Below are 21300 nucleotides of genomic sequence, written 5' to 3'. Positions count from 1 at the left end.
GGGTGGGTAGAGGGGGAGAAAAAAAAATCATCTTTATACATCCCTTAGGTGGTTTTTAATTGTTGTTGTTTGTGTTTTCAATAAGATTACCACTTGTTGTGTAAGTACTTTTTTTTCTTTTTTAAAGATTTTATCTACTTAGAGAGAGAGAGTGAGCAAGAGAGACAACATGAGTAGGGGGAGGGGCAGAGGGAGAAGCAGGCGCCCCATGAGCACGGAGCCCAGTGCTGCCAGATACCAGGACTCTGGGACCATGACCCTAGCCAAAGGCAGACACTTAACCCACTGAGCTGCCTAGGTGCCCATTAGGTGAAGTATAGATGTCTTATATTCAACAGCCCTTAAGACAGTCTTATTTCCCTTTCATATTTGGGGAAACTGAGATTCAGAGAACCTATGTGACTTGCCCCCTCACTAGCAACCAGTAAGGGGCAAAGCCAGAATCTCACCCAGATACATCTGGTTCTCACTCTCACATCACCTCCTGCTTTCCTGTGGCATTAATTCTTCAGATGCTGAAAAGATTGGCTGGGATCTTGGCAATTTTTTTTTCCTGGGCTATGGTAAACGACTGGCTACATGCAGAGGGACGAGCTTTGGCATGAGTTGGTGTATTCCCATAGGCTGTAGCTTAGGCATTAGTGGTCTGTGGTGTGGCTGCCTAGTGGGGGGCCCACACACCTCCAAAGTGAATGATCTGTTTTGTCTGCAGGGGGCCCTGCCCCTGTTTCTTGTAGGGAGTTGTGTGACTGCTCCATGGTAATTTGCCTCAAGAGTTGCATGTTTTTCTCTTTTCCTTTCACAAATACTTTAACAAAAGAACAATTTGAAGGCATTCAGTAGACAGAATTATACTCTGGCCCATACTCGGTCATATTTTAAGCAGACCACGATAATTTCATTTTATTTGCATAATTTACCATTTATGAACTAGCTAAATTAAAGAAAAATCCATTTTTAAATAAATTTGATCAATATTTATAATTTTTATTTGTATTGCTTGCCAATTTCCATGGTACAAATACTCCTACCACACCTCATATTTCAAGCTATCAATGTGACATCACTGAACAAGAAGTTGGGAAGAGATGTGCAATATTATCATTACATAGTATTTATGCCATACAGATACAATAGAGAGTAATATGTAGTAAAATGAGTGTTGAATGTGTATTGCCTTTGTTTTAAATATAACTTATTTAATTGTGAGTTTATACAATTTAAAGTTTAATAATGGCTGTATATAACAAGCAGCAAAATTCCCAAAAATGTAACATTCAGCTCCCGAGAGTACAAGCTGGCTTCAGTCCAATCCTGCATATACTCCTCTTTTTCAAATAACTGAAATGGTGTTATTAATCGAATTTTTGTTTTTTTTAAATTTATTTCTTTAAAAAAATATTTTATTTATGTATTTGACACAGAAAGAGAGATAGCAAGAGAGGGAACACAAACAGTGAGAGTGGGAGAAGGAGAAGCAGGCTTCCCTCAGAGGGAGCCTGAGGCGGAGCTCCATCCCAGGACCCTGGGATTATGACCTGAGCTGACGGCAGAGGCTTAATGGATTGAGCCACCCAGGTGCCCCTATTAATCCAATTTTTAATTCCTTACATGAAAGTAGGAAAGTCTATAAGGAAAGCACCAGAGGGAAAGCAGTACCTCCAAGGAGTGATACGATGTGTAGGAATCTATGGTAAGCCTATTAAGAACTCTCATATTGACTCAGCTGTCATCATGTGGGCATACCCAAACACCACAGAAGACCATCAGTTTCCCATCTAGGACTGCTAGTTGCTTAGCATTTATCAGGACATGACCGAGTGTAAACAAACTATTTTACCTGTCAGGGATTAAGTTTTCTAAGATGAACAACAAATATATTTTCTTAAAAAAAATTATTTTTATTTCATTCTAGTTTTTTTGAGCACTCGCTACACTCAGCATGGGGGTTCGCACCCACACGCCCAAGATCAAGAGTCGCAGGCTCCGCTGACTGAGCCAGCCAGGCACCAATGGACAACAAATGGATTTTCTTAACTGTCTTTGTTGTAGGTTGAAAATGAAAACGCTGAAGAGGCCTGAGGTGAGATATGAAAATTCTAAGTTGGGCAACGTGTTTTATGAATGTGGAGGGAATGTTTAATAACAAAAGTCTTTTGGAAACCAGTAATTTATATAAAGGAGGATAACGTCACTTTGCCTTTGCCAAGGACAGACCAACCACGTACTAATAGCTCTCAAAGCTGTTCCCTTCTTTCTATCTGCAATACCATATAGCCTTAGAAAGAAAAAATCTTTCAAAGTGAGACCACATTGCCCCCCATCCTAAGATCTTTCATTGGTTCTCCACAGCCCCTCCAGTAAACATCAAATTCCTCAGCATATCGTGTAAGGCTGTTTACGGACTGGCCGCCCTCTACCTCTCTCACCTCTCCCCCCTACTCTGTGTTTGGAACTTGAGGTTCCAGCAACAATAACAAAAATATTTGCAGGTCCACAAAACACCATTCAATAAATCATAGGCTTCAATTATTTGCACACGCTCTTTCCTCTCCCCGAAACCCTATGATGTCTTTAAGACTCAGCTCTAAAGTCACTTCTTTTATGGAAATTTCTGTGATTCTTCCAAAGTAGTTAGTCACTTGCATATCAACCTCTATTTTAGTACTTAGCACACCACCCTGTAATTATTTGCTTATCTACCCGCCTCCTTCACCAGACTGTATGAGGTCCTTGAATGCAGGCCTATGTGCTCTCCCCTCAATAAGCCAACACTTGGTGCAGGGTTTAACAAACATGAGAGGTTTGTCTAGCAGCACTACGAAGGAGACTGGGTGCGCAACCCGAGGGAAGAGGGTAATGGAAGGGGACCCCCCACCTTCTCTCTCTGGAGGCTCATCTCTATTCATTCCTCTGCATGCAGCCTGCACTCCAGACCTCCTGGATTTTTTTTTTGGTCACCAAATGCTAATTTCTTAGGATTCTGTCTTTGCACTCTACCTGAAATGCTAACGGTTCTGTATTCAGCCCGAACATCTTTCCTTCACCTTCACAGGGGTAGATGGTCTTGCTTTGTGCCCTCAAGTGCACGGCCATGGAGGTAAATCTGAGGCACTGTACCTCACCCACTGACTTAGGGCTATGGTTTTCACCCTAGCACTAAGCATAATCTCGGACAAGTATTAGAGGGTCCGTAAGCACTTGCTGGAGAATTGAATGGGGATTAGTCACTCTCCAGTTGTTCAAAGTTGTTTATATTGTTTTGTGGCAAAGCAGATGCTTGTCAAGGTCTTCTTAAAAGAGTACCTTAGAATAGGTTGGAGTTCTTCAGGCATATTTCAGGGAGCATAAATCCAGAGCTATTCGAAGTACAGCCAAGGGGCAGAAAGTTTTTTCTGTAAAGGGCCAGATAGTAAATATTTTATGCTTTATGGGTTGTTTAGTTTCTTTCTTTCTTTCTTTTTTAAGTTTATTCATTTATTTTGACACAGAGAGATCACAAGTAGGCAGAGAGGCAGGCGGGGGCGGGGTGGTGGAAGCAGGCTCCCAGCTGAGCAGAAAGCCCAATGTGGGGCCCGATCCCAGGACCTTGAGACCATGACCCGAGCTGAAGGCAGAAGCTTTAATCCACTGAGCCACCCAGGTGCCCTGGGTTGTCTGGTTTCTGTTGAAACCATTCAACTTTGCATTGTGGCATGAGAGCAACCACAGGCAATACATGAATGAGTAAGTATAGATGTGTTCTAATAAAACTTTATTTACAAAAACAAGCATTGGGTTGGATTTTGGTTATAGTTTGCTGTTCCACTGTCTAGGTAAGAGTGATGAAGAAATGCCTTCAGGCCAGGAATAAACAAAAGCTCATGAGCTGGCTTGGGGAAAAGAAACAGAAGACTTTGGTGGCCTTCTTCATACTTATAAATATGTTTAATATGATCTATATCTTGCCTCATAGCAAGAAGTGTTTAAGCAAGTCATTCTAGAGTAAAATTCAGACCTTTAAGAAACATTTAACAATCAGGACACCTAGAATGAGCCAACAGAATGGCTCCGTTGGTTAAGCACTCAACTCTTTGGTTTTGGTTCAGGTCATGATCTCAGGGTCCTGAGATCGAGTCCCATGTCATGGGCTCTGCGCTCAGCAGGGAGTCTGCTTGAAATTCTCTTCCTCTCCTTCTGCCCCTCCCCCACTCTTTTTCTAAAATAAATAAATATATTTTAAAAAGACTTAACAAAAAAAGAAACATTCAACAATTAAGATGATAATGCCAAGTAGTACTTTATAGTATCACCCTATGAGAGGGGTAGTACTATCATCTTCATGTTGTAGGTAAGGAAACTGAGGCATAGAGAGGTTAAATACCTCGCCTGTGGTTGCATAGTTAGTAGATGTGCAATTGGGATTTGAACCAGTTTGGCTCTAGTGTTGAGCTCGTTATCACAATATTGTACTATTGCCTTAATATTAAGATCTTATATATATATTTTTAAGACTTTATTTATTCGAGAGAGAGCATGAACATGAGTTGGGGGAGAGGCAGAGGAAAGGCGGAAGCAGACTCCATCCTGGGCAGGGAGCTCGGAGGCCCAGCTCCATCCTAGGACCCTGAGATCATGATCTGAGCGAAAGGCAGATGTTCAACTGACACTGAGCCACCCGGGCGCCCAGATCTTGTATTTTAACACAAAATAACAAGAATGAAAAAGATACTTTGCTATAATACAAGCTTTCCTCACTCACAGGTGTCTGGCACACACGTTCTCAATAAGGCTGCCAAGCGAATGGCCTGTTCTTACTGGTGTGGCTGGAGGGTCCTTGGGAGGACCAAACGAAGGCTGGGGGGTAAGTTCTTCTCTCAGTGGCGTCTTTTTTTCATGAGCATCAACTGCACCCCCAGAACTAGTACAGCAGGAGCAAACACTCCTAAAGCTTGTTTCCATGCAGTGAGGGGAAGCAGGAGGCTGGCTAGGTCTGCGAGAAGGAAACGCCTCGCCCGAAGCTGACATGCGGCGCAGTACCACTAGAGGGGGGAAAAGATTCGTCACAAACCTGATCAACCGTCCCCCTCCGGCTGAAACCGAAGGCAGTCTGCTCACACACTTTTCTGAGCACGAAGAAATAACTACCGCGAAGTTAAACTCTGGGTAGAATATATCTATATATACACACAAACACATGTGCACTTATAAGGAAATGTAGGTGCATTTGTTGTGCTGCCATGAGTTATAAAATCTTGCAGAAGTCTTGTTCCAGCCGACTAAATCAGGGGAACGACACTGCTTATGAATATGCAGAGATAGGAACCAGCAGAAGAGGAGCGGCAGCGACTGCGGCCGCCACGGAACAGATGGACGAGCCCGGCCCGCAGCCAAAACGCGGGCCGGGCGGCGAGGGCTCAGACTGTGAACTGCAGAGGCAGCCTCACGGGCTGCAAGACGGACCGCAGCGCTTCCCGAGCTCGGCGGCTCCCGGGCACTGCGCATAATGCCGATGCCTCGGTCCCCCCTCCGTTTTCTCTGATCCGGGGTGTGGGCCCCGAGATTCTGTAGAACTCTTCGGGTCATTCCACGGTGTAGCCCAGGTCAAGAGTTTCCGAAACGGAGGTGGGAGCGCCTACCGTGCGGTCGGGCTGGGCTCCGGGCGAGGCGCTGGGGGCGGGGGGCGGGAGGGGGGCACTGACTCCGCTGAAAAGGGGCTGGCAGAGGTGAAGGAGCCTCCAGGGATTATTTGTCTCCAGATTCTTCCTCTCTCCAGTCCTTGTGGAAGGCAGCAGTCCCTGGGGCCAGGAGCTCCTACAGAATCCAAGAGCCTCATTTGTCCCGAGCCAGGAGCTCCTTGGATGAGCTCCATGCGGTCGCATCCCTAAGCGATGCCCCAGGCGTGTCTGACGCGTGGGACTCAAGAATTCACTCCTGGATTCTTTCGCTCACCTTAGCAGACATTTCTTGAGTGCCTACTCCATGCCAGGCTCTGTGCTGGATGTCAGGAATACGGCCATGCAGAAATAAACCCTGTTGCTTGAGCCCTTCCTGTCTGGGAGGGCAGACGGTGTGTAGTGGAAGGGGTGGGAAGCTCAGGCCAGTGGGAGGGGTGAAGAGAAGTGTTTAACCCAAACTGGTGTAAGTGACAGGGACAATATCTGGACAGGACAGTCCTTTACTCTCTGTGCCCTCACTTCTGGGAATTATATGACCAGATTTGTTCAGGCTGCAGAAATGGTCCCTTACCTTCCCACACCCTGTTATTGGTGTGGATGCGTATTTCCCCCTCTGACCCCTCTTCTTACCTTATGCTCATCAGTTGGGTTGATCTACTCTACTGACATGCTTTCCATAACCCCTCCTTCCCAGGATGGATAATCCTACCCGCTGACTTCTGACTGCAAGAAACACAGCATCTGGGACACGTGGCAGGCTCAGTCCGTTCAGTGGCTGCCTTTGGCTCAGGTCATTGGGATCAAGTCCCGAATCGGGCTCCTTGCTCAGCAGGAAGCCTGCTTCTGCTCTCTATTTCCCTGACAAATAAGTAAATAAAATCTTTTAAAAAAAAATTCTCTCTTCCTCTCCCTCTGCCCCTCCTGCCCATTCTCTCTCTAAAAAAAAAGAAAAAAAGAGAAAAAACACAGCATCTATCTGCCTTAAAAGCAGATAAAAGGGTGCTAGGGCTCATTCTTGAAGTGATCCAGGGCCCTTGGATCACCAAAACTTCCCCAAGGCAGCCTTCTTTTGCCTTTCAGAGATTGGTCTGGGGATGGGTGGTGCTGATCACTGAGCAAACTTGTCGGACGATGAGAACCGTGGAACTTGATATTTGGGGGTCACCATTAAAGGCATGCGTGTTACTTGTTTGGATGATTTTATTTATTTATTTATTTATTTGACAGACAGATCACAAGTAGGCAGAGAGGCAGGCAGAGAGAGAGAGGAGGAAGCAGGCTCCCTGCTGAGCAGAGAGCCCGATGTGGGGCTTGATCCCAGGACCCTGAGATCATGACCTGAGCTGAAGGCAGAGGCTTAACCCACTGAGCCACTCAGGTGCCCCTGGATGATTTGTTAATGTTACTTCTCTGTTAACACATAAACAGGACTCAGTAATGCAGATTTGCGTATATATATATTTGGACTCTGAAAATCCTTCAAAGCTAGTTATAGAACTATATCTCCAAGACTCCTTTACCTTTCTTTCATGTTACATTGGGCTACTAGCCAGTGACTAAGAAGACAGAGGAGCTCCTGGATGCACTGACCAATCTCATTTTCCGGCTTCCAATCCTTGCTGGGGATGTGTAAATTAGCACCCCTCTACGCAGTCCTTTAGATGCCTTATTGTGTAAGTTCCCACCTGGCTGACTTAGGGAACAGGACCTATTCTCTGGCCGCAACTGCTGGCACATGGATATCGTTCTTCTAATACTTGTTATTATTGAGTTTTATATTCAGGATTTGGTAGGCTCTCCTATACCTTTTTTTTTTTTTTTTTTTAAAGGGGGATAAGAATAGTAGAACCTAAGCAAGAACTTCCAGATTCAAGCAAGTCTACAAACAGTTAACTCTCCTCTTAGGATTTTGTGAGCATTGATCCAGTAACTAAATTTGGGAATTTTGTTTCCCTAGGAGTATAAAATTCTGCATACATTTTAAAGTATGAATAAGTAAATAAATAAAGTGTCCATACCCACTGATTGCTCTTGAATATTTTTAGTCATAACAATGAATAGGAGTTTCAGTTTAAATTATAACCAAATAAAAGGTTAGAAATTAGATGCTGCAGAGTAAGTGTGTCTTCCAAGAAAACATTAGTTTAATGCAGCCTCCGAGCAAAATGTGGCCACGAGCAATTATCTCCAAAACAGAAACAAGCAAAAAAGAATATTCCATGGACTATATTAGCTGATTTTAAAAATATGTGTTAAATGATCCATAAAATGTTCTTGTAGCAGCGTCCCTTACTGAAACATGCCATAGACTTGGCTGTCAAGAATGTCTTAACAGTGACTTGCAAACAAAGACTCATCACCTCTGCTAAAATAGCAGAGACGCTATCAGCAAAATTAAGAACGGGTGATGATTAAACAGCTTGTAGGTTTAACAAAAACCCACAACGGCAAACATGTGCCTCTGCTTCTCTATTTGTGGAGTATTCTTGTCTGAAGTATGGAGCGAGATTTGAGAAGGATTCAGAGATGAGTATGCATTTTAGGGGACAGTCCAGGCAATGGTCCTGCACGTGCCCTTCAGAATAGGAAGAACACAAGGGCGAGGAAACTGGAAAACCTTGTTGCCCAACCCAGGGTTACAGCAAGGCCTGATTTGCATACCCGCCTGAGCAACTCTGACAAGCCATCATGGTTCTTCTCTTTGCTGATCAAATCTGAGCCATTTCAGCAGAGTTGATGAGCCTTTGCTAGTTGCAAAGAAATGCTTGACGTTTTATCTATGTTCTTATTAGAGTGAAAGATTCTGATAGATAATTTAGAAAAATGTTCTGTTTACCATCTGGCTTGAAACCCTTTTGCCTCTACTGAATTCTTCTCCAGAGTCATTGACGACCTTCCGGTTGTCAACGCTGATGGACCTTCTCACACTTTCTCTTCTTGACCTCTTAGCAGAACTGAACACAGTGGAGCCCGTCCCCGGCTCAGCGGGCTGTCCGCTGGCCCCTCCTCCGCGCGCCCCTCCTGTTTTCCCCAACAGTCTGGCTGCTGTGTTAGCCTCCACCAAAGCCTTCTTCTTTGGCAGCTCCCTCCAGGTTTGTGAGCCTTAAATCCTGTGGTGACCTTCTGTCTTCACTCCCACACCCCCCTTGAGGTGACACTTCTGCAAAGCATTTATGTCTGTGCCCATGGCTACCAAGTTAGTCCCCATTCCAGATTTTTCTCCTGGGCTTCTGAAGCCCCGCCTCACCTGTGTGCTGGGTCCCACGGTGACCCTACAAGCTTACCAGTCGCAACAACGCACCCTCTTCCCACAAGCCAGCCTCTGCCTGACCTGCTCCCTCCAGATGTCCCCTCCTGATTCCTCCTGCTCTTTCACTCTGTCTTTTCTAACCTGCAAATACCCAAATCCTGTCATTTTCTCATGTCTGAAGGGCTCTGAACTCTGTCCTTCAGGACTCTTCATCGCCATGGGCTGGGCCCCCGTGCAGAGCCAGGTACGGTAACAACAATGGTCCCCTCTTTCCAATCCATTCCTTGCAGTGAGTCATAGTCCTAAGTATCAGAATAAATCACCAGGCCGACAAACTTATTTCTATACTTAATCTCCACGCCCTCCGGCTTGCTCTAATGGTGCCTGCTCCTCCCTTGAGTCTAACTTCTCCTCCCCATGTTCTCTACCCAACCAGCACTGATACCGTCTTCAGATCTGGTTCTCAGCAACTGCGGCTCCCTCTGCCTGAACTCACACCCCTTTTAGTAATCTGGCTGGTACCTACAAAGCCACCAGATCTCTTCTAGGATGTCCCCTCTTCTAGAAAGTCTTCCTATATGCCATCTCCCACGTAAGTGCTGACTTTCTATCTGTCCAAATAGCCCAGACTTCTATTATTACAGTGATCTGTCGCTTGGCATCATAATTGACTTTTCTTCTGGCAGCCCTTCAAGGTTCTAAGCAGGGATCCATCTTTCTTGTTAATGTATATTCTGGTGTCTGGTGCAGAGTAGAAGCGCTCTCTCCCTCCCTCCCTCTCTCTCTCTCTCTCTCTCTCTATATATATATATATATATATACACATATATATATGTGTGTGCATATATATATATATATATGTAAAACGTATATATATATATGTTTTAGAGTCCATGTACGGATTCTTTGGGGGAGTTTATAGCCAGGCCTCTGTGTGGGTGGGGTTGGGAGGGGAGAGGAGAGGTAGCTTCTCCCTTTCACAGTCCTTTTCTTGGGAGGGTTCCTGGGAAGGCAGCAAGCTACGTGGAACATTGCCTTGTGGTTGGGTGGAAAGATTGCTTTTCCCGCCCTGAGTGATGCTGCTCTGAGTGATTCCTCAGCACAGGTGGTGAGGATATAATTTCAAGAGGCGACAGCAAGTGCTTTCTGGGGAAGAGGGTGCAGGCAGGGAAGGCCACAAACCTTTGGAAGTTGGGAGTACCCCTGAAAAGAGAGAAAGAAGCGCTCCTCTCCTGTGACATATCGGCGGAGTTCAGAAAGGAGAGGGTCTGGCCTAAGCAGGGGAAGAGCAGAGTAGGCAGTACACTGGGAAGGCAATATGGAGCCCAGAAATGTGAAGGTTATAATAGCCAGCTTACGTAGTGCTTACCCTGTGCCCAGCACTGTTCAAAGTGCTCTGCAAATGTTAATTCAATCAATCCCCCCCTCAGCCCTACAAGGTCAATCCTATTACCCTCCTCACTTCACCAATAAGGAAATGGGGCACTGAGAGGTGACATGGGTTGCTCAAGGTTGCACAGAGGCTATCATTTCTTGGATCACTCCTCAGAGCAACTCTCAGGAGGGTGGGGGCTGGGGGTAGAATGTGCTCATGATACCAGGGGAAAGTCGGCTGCAGCTTCAACTTAAGAATTCTTTATTTATTCCTTTGATTTTCTAGAAGGCTGGTTTGGCCTGGGAAATAAAATGTTGTGTACAAGTGAAACTCAGCAGGCATGGTGATTACTGCTTTGGTATATTAAGAGAAGTTAAGAACATGATGCAATCAACTTCTCGGTCATTTCTGTTCAGAATAATGAGTAACTCCATTGGGCTGTTTTGGTTATCTTTACAAGAATAGGCTGTATGGTGTTCTGATTTCTTTCTTTCTTTCCTTCTTTTATTCTTTTTTTTTTTCTTAAAGATTTAAATATTTATTTATTTGACAGAGAGAGAGAGAGAGCAAGCGAACACAAGTAGGCAGAGAAGCAGGCAGACAGAGAGGGAGAAGCAGGGTCTCCACTGAGCAGGGAGTCCAATGTGGGGCTCGATGCCAGGATCCTGACATCATGACCTGAGCTGAAGGCAGCTGCTTAACCGACTGAGCCACCCAGGTGCCCCTGTACTGATTCATTTCTTGACAATTGACAGAAATAGTTGCATAAAACAATCTGATAAGAGAACAGCTGTTGAGGATCTCGTTAGTAATTCTGTTAAAAATGCAAGGAAGAGACAGGTTAGCTTTGCATCATTTTAGTGGCCAGAGCTCATTCTGCAACTACGTAATAAATCCTTCACATAACACTTCGTTGAAGCCTTGGTATGCCTATCTCAGAATTTATCTAGCCAGTCCAGTACAGGAAAACAAATACAAACATTTCTTTTTATTTTTTAAAAATTATTATTCTGAGAGTTAAAATAACAATAAGAAAGAACAAGCGTTGGTGAAGATGTGGACAAAAGGAATTCTCCTGCACTGTTGGTGAGAAGGTGAATTGGTGCAGTCACTGTGAACGACAGTATGGATGTTTCTCAAAAAATTAAAAATAGAAATACTATATGATCCAGTAATTTTACCGGGTATTTACCCAAAGAAAACAAAACACTAATTGAAGAGGTTCATGCACCCCTATGCTTATTGCAGCACTATTTACAACAGCCAAAATATGGAAGCAACCTGCGTGTCCATCGTAGACAAATGGATAAAGAAGAGATGGTATATATATAAAATAGAATACTATGCAGCCATAAAAGGATACTATCTTGCTATTTGTGACCATATGAATGAATCTAGAGGGTATAGTGTTAAGTGAAATAAGTCAGACTGAGAAAGGAAAACACCAGATGATTTCACTCATATGTGGAGTCTAAAAAACAAAACAAATGAATAAACAAGCAAACAAAGAGAAAGCAGAATCAGATCTATAAATACCAAGCACACACTTATGGCTGCCAGAGGGCAGTGGAGTGGGATGCTGGGCTGAAAGAGTGAAGAGGGAATGGGAAGTACGGGCTTCCGGTTATGGAATGAATAAGTCTCAGGAATAAAATGCACAGCATGGGGAGTATAGTCAACAAGATGTAATAGCATTATATGGTGACAGACGGCAGCTACCGTTGGGGTGGACCTAGCATAATCTACAGAGAAGTTGAATCACTCTACTGTACACCTAAAAATAGTGTAGCATTGTGTGTCAACTATACTCAAATAAAAATATTATGAAAATTAGTACTCTGAAACTTTTTTTACAAATATAGAGTTTTTTTTTTACTTTTTTACAAATATAAAGTTATTGGATATAACTTTAAGCAATTATTATTATTTATTTTGTATTATTTATTTATATTAATTATTTTGAATTAATGAGCTTATATTAATTTTTGTGGGAAATATTATGCAAGATTCTGACTTATGTAGTGTTTATACAATGTTAAATAAAACCTTGAAAGGTAACGGTCAACCTCTTTAGATATTCTCAGATATTCAGATGTTTTATATTGTGAGGGAACATATATAAGGTAATTGATGGGTTTATTTTATTTTAAAGATTTTATTTATTTATTTGACAGAGAGAGATCACAAGTAGGCAGAGAGGCAGGCAGAGAGAGAGGAAGGGAAGCAGGCCCCCTGCTGAGCAGAGAGCCGGATGTGGGACTCGATCCCAGGACCCTGAGATCATGACCTGAGCCGAAGGCAGCGGCTTAACCCACTGAGCCACCCAGGCGCCCCTGATGGGTTTATTTTTAATCTGAAAATTTTGATATTGTGTCTGAGAAAGTATTTTTTTTTTTTTAAGATTTTACTAATTTGAGAGAGAGTGAGAGAGAGCACTAGAGGTGTGGAAGGGCAGAGGGAGAAGCAGGCTTTCCGCTGAGCAGCGAACCTGATGTGGGGCTCCATCCCAGGACACTGGGATCATGACCCGGGCCAGAGGCAGATACTTAATCAACGGAGCCACCCAGGTGCCCCTAGAAAGTATTTGTTGAACATTGATAGGAAAACTGTATCTTGCCGCGTGTTATCTGAATTGTTATTTCATATGTTAAAGCCCTAGCTCCCAGTACCTCAAAACGTGACTGTAGTTTGAGGCAGGGCTTTAAAAGAAGTGATTAAGTTGAAATAAGACCCTTAGGGAAGGGCCTGCTCCAACCTGAGTGGTGTCATTATAAGAAGAGGAGATGTGGGGACGCCTGGGTGGCTCAGTTGGTTAAGCAGCTGCCTTCAGCTTAGGTCATGATCCCAGCGTCCTGGGATCGAGTCCCACATCGGGCTCCTTGCTCAGCAGGGAGCCTGCTTCTCCCTCTGCCTCTGCCTGCCATTCTGTCTGCCTGTGCTCTCTTTCTCCCCCCCCCCTTGATAAATAAATAAAATCTTTAAAAAAAAAAAAAAAAAAAAAAAGAAGAGGAGATGTGGATGCAGATCTGTGGGCTCACAGACGAAAGATGATGTGAGGACGCAGAGAGAAAGTGGCTATCTGCAGGCCAAAGAGAGAGGCCTCAGAAGAAACAACCCTGCTGACAGCCTCCCGAACTGTGAGAAAGGAAATTTCTGTCATTGAAACCACCCAAACTGTGGTATTTTGATGTGGCGGCCCTAGCAAATGAATACACCATGATATAATGAAAAGTGAGTGTGTAGAACGTTCAAGAGTTTATCAATTTTCTTGTCAATTTGTTTTCAAGAGTTTATCAATTTGCTTGTCAATCTGTTTACTTCCCTGCTAATGTCATCTTTCTCTTTGTCATTTATTTATTTATTTATTTATTTTTAGCTCTAAAGATTATTTATTTATTTATTTGACAGAGAGAGGTCACAAGTAGGCAGAGAGAGAGGAAGGGAAGCAGGCCCCCCGCGGGCAGAGAGCCCGATGCAGGACTCCATCCCAGTACCCTGAGATCATGACCTGAGCTGAAGGCAGCGGCTTAACCCACTGAGCCATCCAGGTGCCCCTCTCTTTGTTATTTATAAAAGATTTTATTTATGTATTTGAGAAAGCATTCCAGCAAGAGGGGGAGAGGAGGCGCAGAGGGAGAAGCTGACTCTGGGCTCCATCCCAGGACCCTGAGCAGAAAGCAGACACTTAAACTCATGGAGCCACCCAAGCTCCCCTCATATGTAGAGACTGATTTCTATGAGTGAAGGAAATGAAAATTAACATTGTTGGTATTAAATTATTAACAAAATATAGAACATTTGTGAAAAATAAGTACAATCGTCACTCCCATTAATGAGTTTAAAACACATTTCCAGCAACTCTGTGCCCTCCCACTAAATAATATTTTGAGAATAATCTGTGATAATCTTGGAGGAATTATACAAACTAAGTATTCTTCTGATTTTTAAGACATATTTTGGAAATGTCTAAGAATAGCCATTGTTCGTTACTATAAAAACTGACGTCAGTCACTGAAAAAAAAAGTCTCCAAGTGCATTTGGATAACATAATCCAGACAAGTTCAGACAGTGGCCTTAGTCATCTCAAAAAATCTTTACTGCCCAAAATAACTAGAAATTAGAAAATGGCAGATGCTTAGTAAATATTAATAACCAAAGCAAGAGCTCCTGTTTTGCTCCTGGGGGATGTAGTGGTTTTGTTTTCCGTGTTGTCATCCTTGCAGTGCAATACATATTTTCTGTTATACATCTTCATGTTAATTTGGCTCTTAGGAAAAACCATTATTATTCTAAGAGCTACTGGAGGGCAAAAGGCATATTCAACTATTCATCTTAAATAATCAAACCACCAAAAAATAACAAGAAAAATGCCAAAACAAAATTGCTCTTTTAGAGGTGAATAATGGATGGTTCATGCTTGCAAGCAATAACACAGACAAACACAATAGCATTTTAGATGAGCTGCGAGAAATGGGTGCGTTCTGGCCAAAGACATTCCTGTCAACGGCTATGCAGCTTTTTTCATTTAATTGGGCTGAAGAAAAGGACACTTCTGCATAAGATTTAGGGATTTACAACAGCAAACTCCTTTTCAGAACTGCCAATTGTACTGGTGGGTCTTTTAATCATGTATTTTTAGAAATTAAGTAGTATCACGAGTTGAAGATTTCCAATGAAGTTATTAACTACTGAGCGTAGCTATTGCGTTTTCAGAGAATCCACGAATTTTAAGGGGAACTCAGAATCAAGATACGGGGGAGAAAAACATCCCCCTTGAGTGTCACACAGGGACAAGCAGAAAGCTCCAGTTCACAAAAAGGAGATACACGTAAATAATAAAGTCCCGTTAAAAGTAAGAACCAAGAAAGAATTCTGAAAAGCAAGGGAATTCTGCAAAGGACTTCACAAAAATCAAGCATGTTTCAAGAGGATGCCGGAAAGTAAATCTCGAGCAGCCGCTGAAGTGCTTAGCTAGCAGAATAAACCTATTTCGTTTTCTTTCTTGTGGCTCACAATTCTTTTTATAGGTTGTGAGGCAAAAGCAGAAAGCTTCAGAAGGTCTTGGGAAATGAACAAATTGGGTTAAGTATGACTTTTAGGAAACCTAATCTGTTCCCATTAGATAAAATTTTACTGTACTGTTGCAAGTCAGACTAATCTGTGGATGAATTGCCCCATCTTCACTATAGGGTCTTTGAGGGATGGAATGAATGAATGTGAAGAATTTCAAGGTGACTTCTTGACCAGCAATGCCCAAGAGAACTTTCTGCAGTGATGCAAATACACAGTGTCTTCTGAGCCCAGTATAGCAGCCACTTGTGGCTCTTGAGAACTTGAAGTGTGGGTAGTGCCACCGATGAACTGAATTTTTAAAAAAGATTTTATTTATTTATTTCAGAGAGAAAGTGACTGAAAGAGAGCATGAGAGGGTAGAAGGTCAGAGGGGGAAGCAGACTCCCTGTGGAGCTGGGTGCCTGATGCGGGACTAGATCCCAGAAGTCCGGGATCACCACCTGAGCTGAAGGCAGTTGCTTAACTGATTGAGCCACCCAAGCGCCCTGATGAACTGAATTTTAAGTCTGATTTAAATTAATTCAAATTTTACTAGCCTCATGTGGCCACAGGTCACCGTATCAGATAATGCAGTTCTAGATCCTTTCTGTCCCTTTTAACTGAAGGCTTCAACCATCATTTTGCTACATATTCTCGGGTTTTCTGGGCTGAAATATTACCTAAGGCATCCAGGTTCCCCAGGGGTAGGGAGGTCATATAACTTGAGATACTTGGAGAAACACAGGGAATATTAACAATGAACGATTATGATGAGACAAGAGGCATCATCTAGGATGGTCCAGGGCCAGTGAGGAGGTGCGGTCCTCCACCCATAGTTTGTTGCTCTAGGGTTCCATTGAGAAGTTACTTGGTTTTATTTCTTTTTAGGGTGCTGTAACAGACAAGGTATAAGTATCTTCTTGGGTACGCATTTTTATCAACCGTGATTTTCTTTGCCTTAACAAACATTTATCAAAATCTTTAAACTCTTTTCTGCTTTCCCAGTGATTCCCAAACATCAAGTAAAGCAATTTCTAACGATACAAAATGACCAACTAAAAATAGAAGTAAAGAATCAGTCATGCTGATCTCTGAAATTAGACTAAGTATCTGGATAGCTAAGTTGGGTTGGATATTTTAAGTTTTCTTCTGGCTTTTTGGTAAGAGGCAGAGAGAGCCAAAAAGATCAGAGGTATTTCTTTGCAACAAAGTCACTCAGGGTTCAGGGACAGATTAAAATTCTCCCAAAGGGATTAAACTAGGCAGGCTGAGTTTGCAGCACTTTCTTTAGTCCAGATCCTAAATTTTGGAGTGAGTGGATCCTGGAAATATAAAGGTAAGTTGCCTTGGGTACTCTATTAGATTCTGTCATTGGAAAAGGAGTATATAAACATCAGCTTTTTAATTTATTTTATTTTTTTATATTTTTAAATTATTATTATTATTATTATTTTTAAAAGATTTTATTTATTTATTTGACACAGAGAGGGGGGTGGTAGAAGCAGGTTTCCCGCTGAACAGAGAGCCTGATGCAGGGCTCAATCCTGCCACTGAAGGCAGAGGCTTAACCTGCTGAGCCACCCAGGTGCACCCTCCCTTTTTAAAAAAATATTTTATTTATTTGACAGAGAGAGACACAGCGAGAGAGGGAACACAGCAGGGGGAGGGGGAGAGGGAGAAGCAGGCCTCCTGCTGAGTAGGGAGTCTGATGCGGGGCTCCATCCCAGGACCATGGGATCATGACCTGAGCTGAAGGCAGACGCTTAAAGACTGAGCCACCCAGGCACTCCTTAAGATCAGCTTTTAAATTCAGTATCTATTTAAAGCGTATTTAGAGCCCCAAGTCCCCGCCTTGCCTCATCTCGGTGGATGGCTGCCCATTGTATTCTCATCCCAGCAGAAGTCTGGGGTTTTATTCTCTGGGGAGATCTCTGAACTGCAGCATGCTCGGCACATAACCTAACCCTAACCTTAATCCAAATCCTAATCCTAATCCTAACTCTAACTCTACTCCTAAACTCAAACCCCTAATCTCTAACTCTAAAAAACCCTCAGGAGAGGTCTCTGAAATGCAGGATGTCAGGTACATACCCTAAGCCTAATCATAACCCTAACCCAAAATCTGAGAAAAAAAAAACACAAGATGTGGTATATATACACACTGGAATATTACTCAGCCATGAGAAGAATGAAATCTTGCTATTTGCAATGACGTGCATGGAGCTAGAGAGTATTATGCTAAGCAAAATATGTCAGTCAGGGAAAGACAAATACCATATGATTTCATTCATATGTAGAATTTAAGAAACAAAACAAACGATCATAGGGGAAAGAGAGAGAGAGAGACAAACCAAGAAATAGACTGTTAACTATAGAGAACAAAGCGATGATTACCAGAGGTGAAGTGGGTGGGGAAGATGGGTTAAGTGGGTGATGGGGGTCAAGGAGGCACTTGTGACGAGCACTGTTGTATGGAAGTGTCGGATCACTGCACTGCACACCTGAAACTAATACTACGTTGTAACTAACTGGAATTTAAATAAAATCTTAAAAGCCAAAAAATCAGCATTCAGCCAGAGAGGAGCAAGTCACTGCAGAGGACCTCAGGTTTCTCCTATTCAGAATTCAACCCGTTTTGAAATAACCTAGTGGGATTTTTCTTTGATGTAAGATACAGAACCATGGATCAGAATATCAAGTCATAAAAATAATTTTATAAATCCAATTACGTCTATACACAAAATGCCCCGAAAGCCTACAAATTCTCACGACAAGTCAATTCTCAGGGAATCTCTCCGGCATGGCCTGGCATTCCGAATCTCGCTTCCTTTTATAACACATTTTGTGCCGAACACAGTAGAGTTTTGTATAAAGAAAATGTATTTCAGAATTTAATAGGCATGTGAATGAACAGGAACAGAGAAACTATTTCAGGAGGTTTAGTGCAGGAAAAATAACTCAGCAATATACTAATTCAAATAATTCAAATGATCTTTGGATCATTTTGTCAAAGGTTTTCCACCAACCTGATAGCTCGAATGACAGTTTTAAGTGGTGGGGTGAGGTCCTCGACGGATACGTCACACTGGCATCCCTTCTCATCGTACACATCGTCAGTGCCAAGCGCCGTGTCGGCTGCAAGAGAAAATTGCCAGTTAAAGACACCACTACAGCAACTGCAAATATGTTTGCTGAACAGGAACAGAGGGGATCTCAGAGACTAAGCTTGGAAGTCAAGAGATGTGTAAATTTCTGGAACGGGGGATGGGTTAAATAAATATTAATATATTTATATAACGGAATCCTAGGAAGCCGTTAAAATGACGTTGAAGGCCAAGGACTGAGAAACGTCACAATTGGTTACTTTTAAAATTTCTATATATCTATCTGGGATTAACAATGATTTTATTCTTTTTGTTTGGCTGTATTTTCTAAAAATATCTACGATGAATATATATTACCCTGGTAATAAGTAAATCAAGTGATAAAAACACACTCATGAGAGATGTGTTATGTAGCTTCCAAATACTATTTAAGCCTCTTTAAATGTTGAGCTACACTAAAGCACTACGCTGCTTTCTGTTGTCTTTGCTCAGCCCAGTGTTCCTTTGCTAAGTCATGAAAAGGAAGAGACTTTGTCTCGGTTGGGTTCGCAATCCTGAGGGGCTCACGGAAGTCCATTCACTGAAGTGGTGTTTATATTTGGACGGCAGCTGGGGCATCACCTAGTCAAGATCTTTACTGTGTGGTTGCCGAGTCTCCCGTGTGCCAAGAGTGGAAGGAGTGGGGATGGGAAGAGCTGTACGTGGGTCTTCACATCTCTGCTTCGTGGTCCTTTGGGCTTTCTTACCCTCAAGCTTAGGAAGAGGGAGAGCCAGAACTGCTGCCTCACAATAATGAAAATTACAGTAACCACTCGTTGAAAGTCATGCCCGGCGTTGAAAGGAAGCCTCCGCCGATATTAGTGCTCTTGTTTAGACGCACTCTACACGTTACTGGTGATATTATGCCTGGTTTTATAAGTCCAAACTGAGGCTCAGAGAAGGTAAGTATCTTACCTGAGGCCACACAGGAGGTCAGTGGAGCGAGTGAGTTGCAGAGCGTGTTGCTAAAATCCAGTTCCCCCAGGCTCTGACACTGCATCACCCAGTGTCAGAATGCTTTCAGGGTTCCAGTGGTGGGTTTAGCAGTGGCGTGCAACGTGTCAGGAGAGAGCAGGGGAAAGAGCTGGCCACGTGTGCTGCCTTGTCGGTGCAGCCTATCCCTGCTGGGCATGTTAGACTTTTCTCCGGAGAAGTCTGCCACAGTTTCAATGAGAGGACACGTGTTGATTCTGCCTGACCCTTGGTTCTGACTCAGTGATGCGCTTGAGGGAAGCTGGCCCATTTCGCTTGAGTGACCACCTATGCAACAGAGCCCTTTTTAATGCACAACATGCCCAAGGTTAGATGACATTCTTCCAGGAGCAGTTGGCAATTTCTTCCTCTGATTTGAGCCTAACCTGCTTTCAATTGCTAAAGTAGCTGAGTAGCATTGGACTTAAATTCATGTCCACTTGGAATATCAGTATATGACTATTTGGAATAAGGGTCTTTGCAGATGTAATTAAGGTAGGGTTCAGGATGAGACCATACTGGATTAGGGTGGGCCTTCAACCCAATGGAAGGGTCCTTATAAGACAGAAAAGGAGAAGGTACAGGAACAAAAAGAAGATGGAAGCAGAGCCTGGCCTGATGCATCTGTAAGGAAGGACACCAAGAATCTGGGGCAACCACCAGAAGCTGAGAGAAGTAGGGGATGCCTTCTCCCTCAGAGACTCTAGAAGGAACCAAACCTGGTGATGCCCTAATTTCAGACATCCTGAATTCTTGAACTGTGAGAAAATAAATTTCTGTTGTTTCAAGCCACCCAGTGTGTGGTCATTTGTTATGGCATCTCTAGGAAATGAACACAGTTGGGAAAACTTTTCTCCATCATTGCCAAATCTTCACTCAAGGACAACAAGGATGATGACAATAATACTAATAAGTGCTTTTTGGGGAAGTCTAATTATGTGCCAATAACTTTAATGGCTTCAAGCCCCACAACAGGTATGTATTATTATCCCTTATTTTATGAATCATGAAAATGAGGCATGGAAAGCTGAGAAATGCACTCGAGGACAAATGAAGAGTAAGTGACAGAATGAGAATTTAAATTTGGCAGTTGGGTTTTGGAGCTGCACTAGTAAATACTGACTGACTCTTAAGTCTCTCTTCTGCCTCCTTCCAGAATTGTCTGTCTCCTCTCTTGTTGTCATTTGCATTCCCTTCCCTTGCATTATATTTGCACCCATGTGGCTGTGTGCGGCATGCTCTCATGGTCTCAGGTGAAGTGACCCCAAACACCAAGAGAGAACCCTATTCGGGGGAGTGTGGTTACCATGGCCATGTGCTAAGCCAGTGTATACCCTAAAGGGGACCTGGAAATACATATACCCTGGAGTTGCGAGGAGGGTGTGTGGGGTGAGAGATGCAGGGGTTCACACACAGGCTGGATGATCACCATGTGCCATTATGGAACCTTCTGAGATACCCAGATGTTAGCTCCCTAAAGGAAATATCAAATAACGCACTTATCAGGATTCCTAGTACAGAACTCAAAAAAGTACTTTTTAAAAAAGAAATATTTGTTTATTTTAGAGAGAGAGAGGGAGAGAGAGAGAGAGAGAACACAAAGAGGAAAGACAGATGGAGAGAAATTCTGAAGCACACTCCGCACTGAGTGCATGCCCAGCATGGGGCTCGATCTCACGATCCTGAAATCATGACCTTAGCCAGAATCAAGAGTCAGACGCTTAACTGACCATGCCACCCAGACGCCGCATTTACAGAAGTATTTTGTGCTGCCATTCAGAAAAGAGGCATGTGACCGCTTTCCCTCATCTGAACTCTAGCGAGAGGCACTTCTCATAGAGACCCATGTTT

General features: G+C 43.2%; 1 protein-coding gene across 3 annotated transcripts in view; it reads right to left on the bottom strand.

The window, feature by feature from the left end:
* Positions 1 to 21300, bottom strand: part of KCNQ5 (potassium voltage-gated channel subfamily Q member 5) — a 548158-nt gene that overhangs the window by 6964 nt on the left and 519894 nt on the right. For all 3 annotated transcript variants that reach the window (XM_059178458.1, XM_059178459.1, XM_059178460.1), the window contains one exon: positions 18361 to 18469. In XM_059178458.1, the coding sequence (XP_059034441.1) occupies positions 18361 to 18469 (109 nt within the window). The remainder of the gene's footprint in view (positions 1 to 18360; positions 18470 to 21300) is intronic.

This window comes from Mustela lutreola, chromosome 6, assembly GCF_030435805.1.
Source record: "Mustela lutreola isolate mMusLut2 chromosome 6, mMusLut2.pri, whole genome shotgun sequence".
NCBI lineage: Eukaryota > Metazoa > Chordata > Mammalia > Carnivora > Mustelidae > Mustela > Mustela lutreola.
Note: the sequence above shows the minus strand (reverse complement) of the source record. Positions and strands in the feature narration are given on the sequence as shown.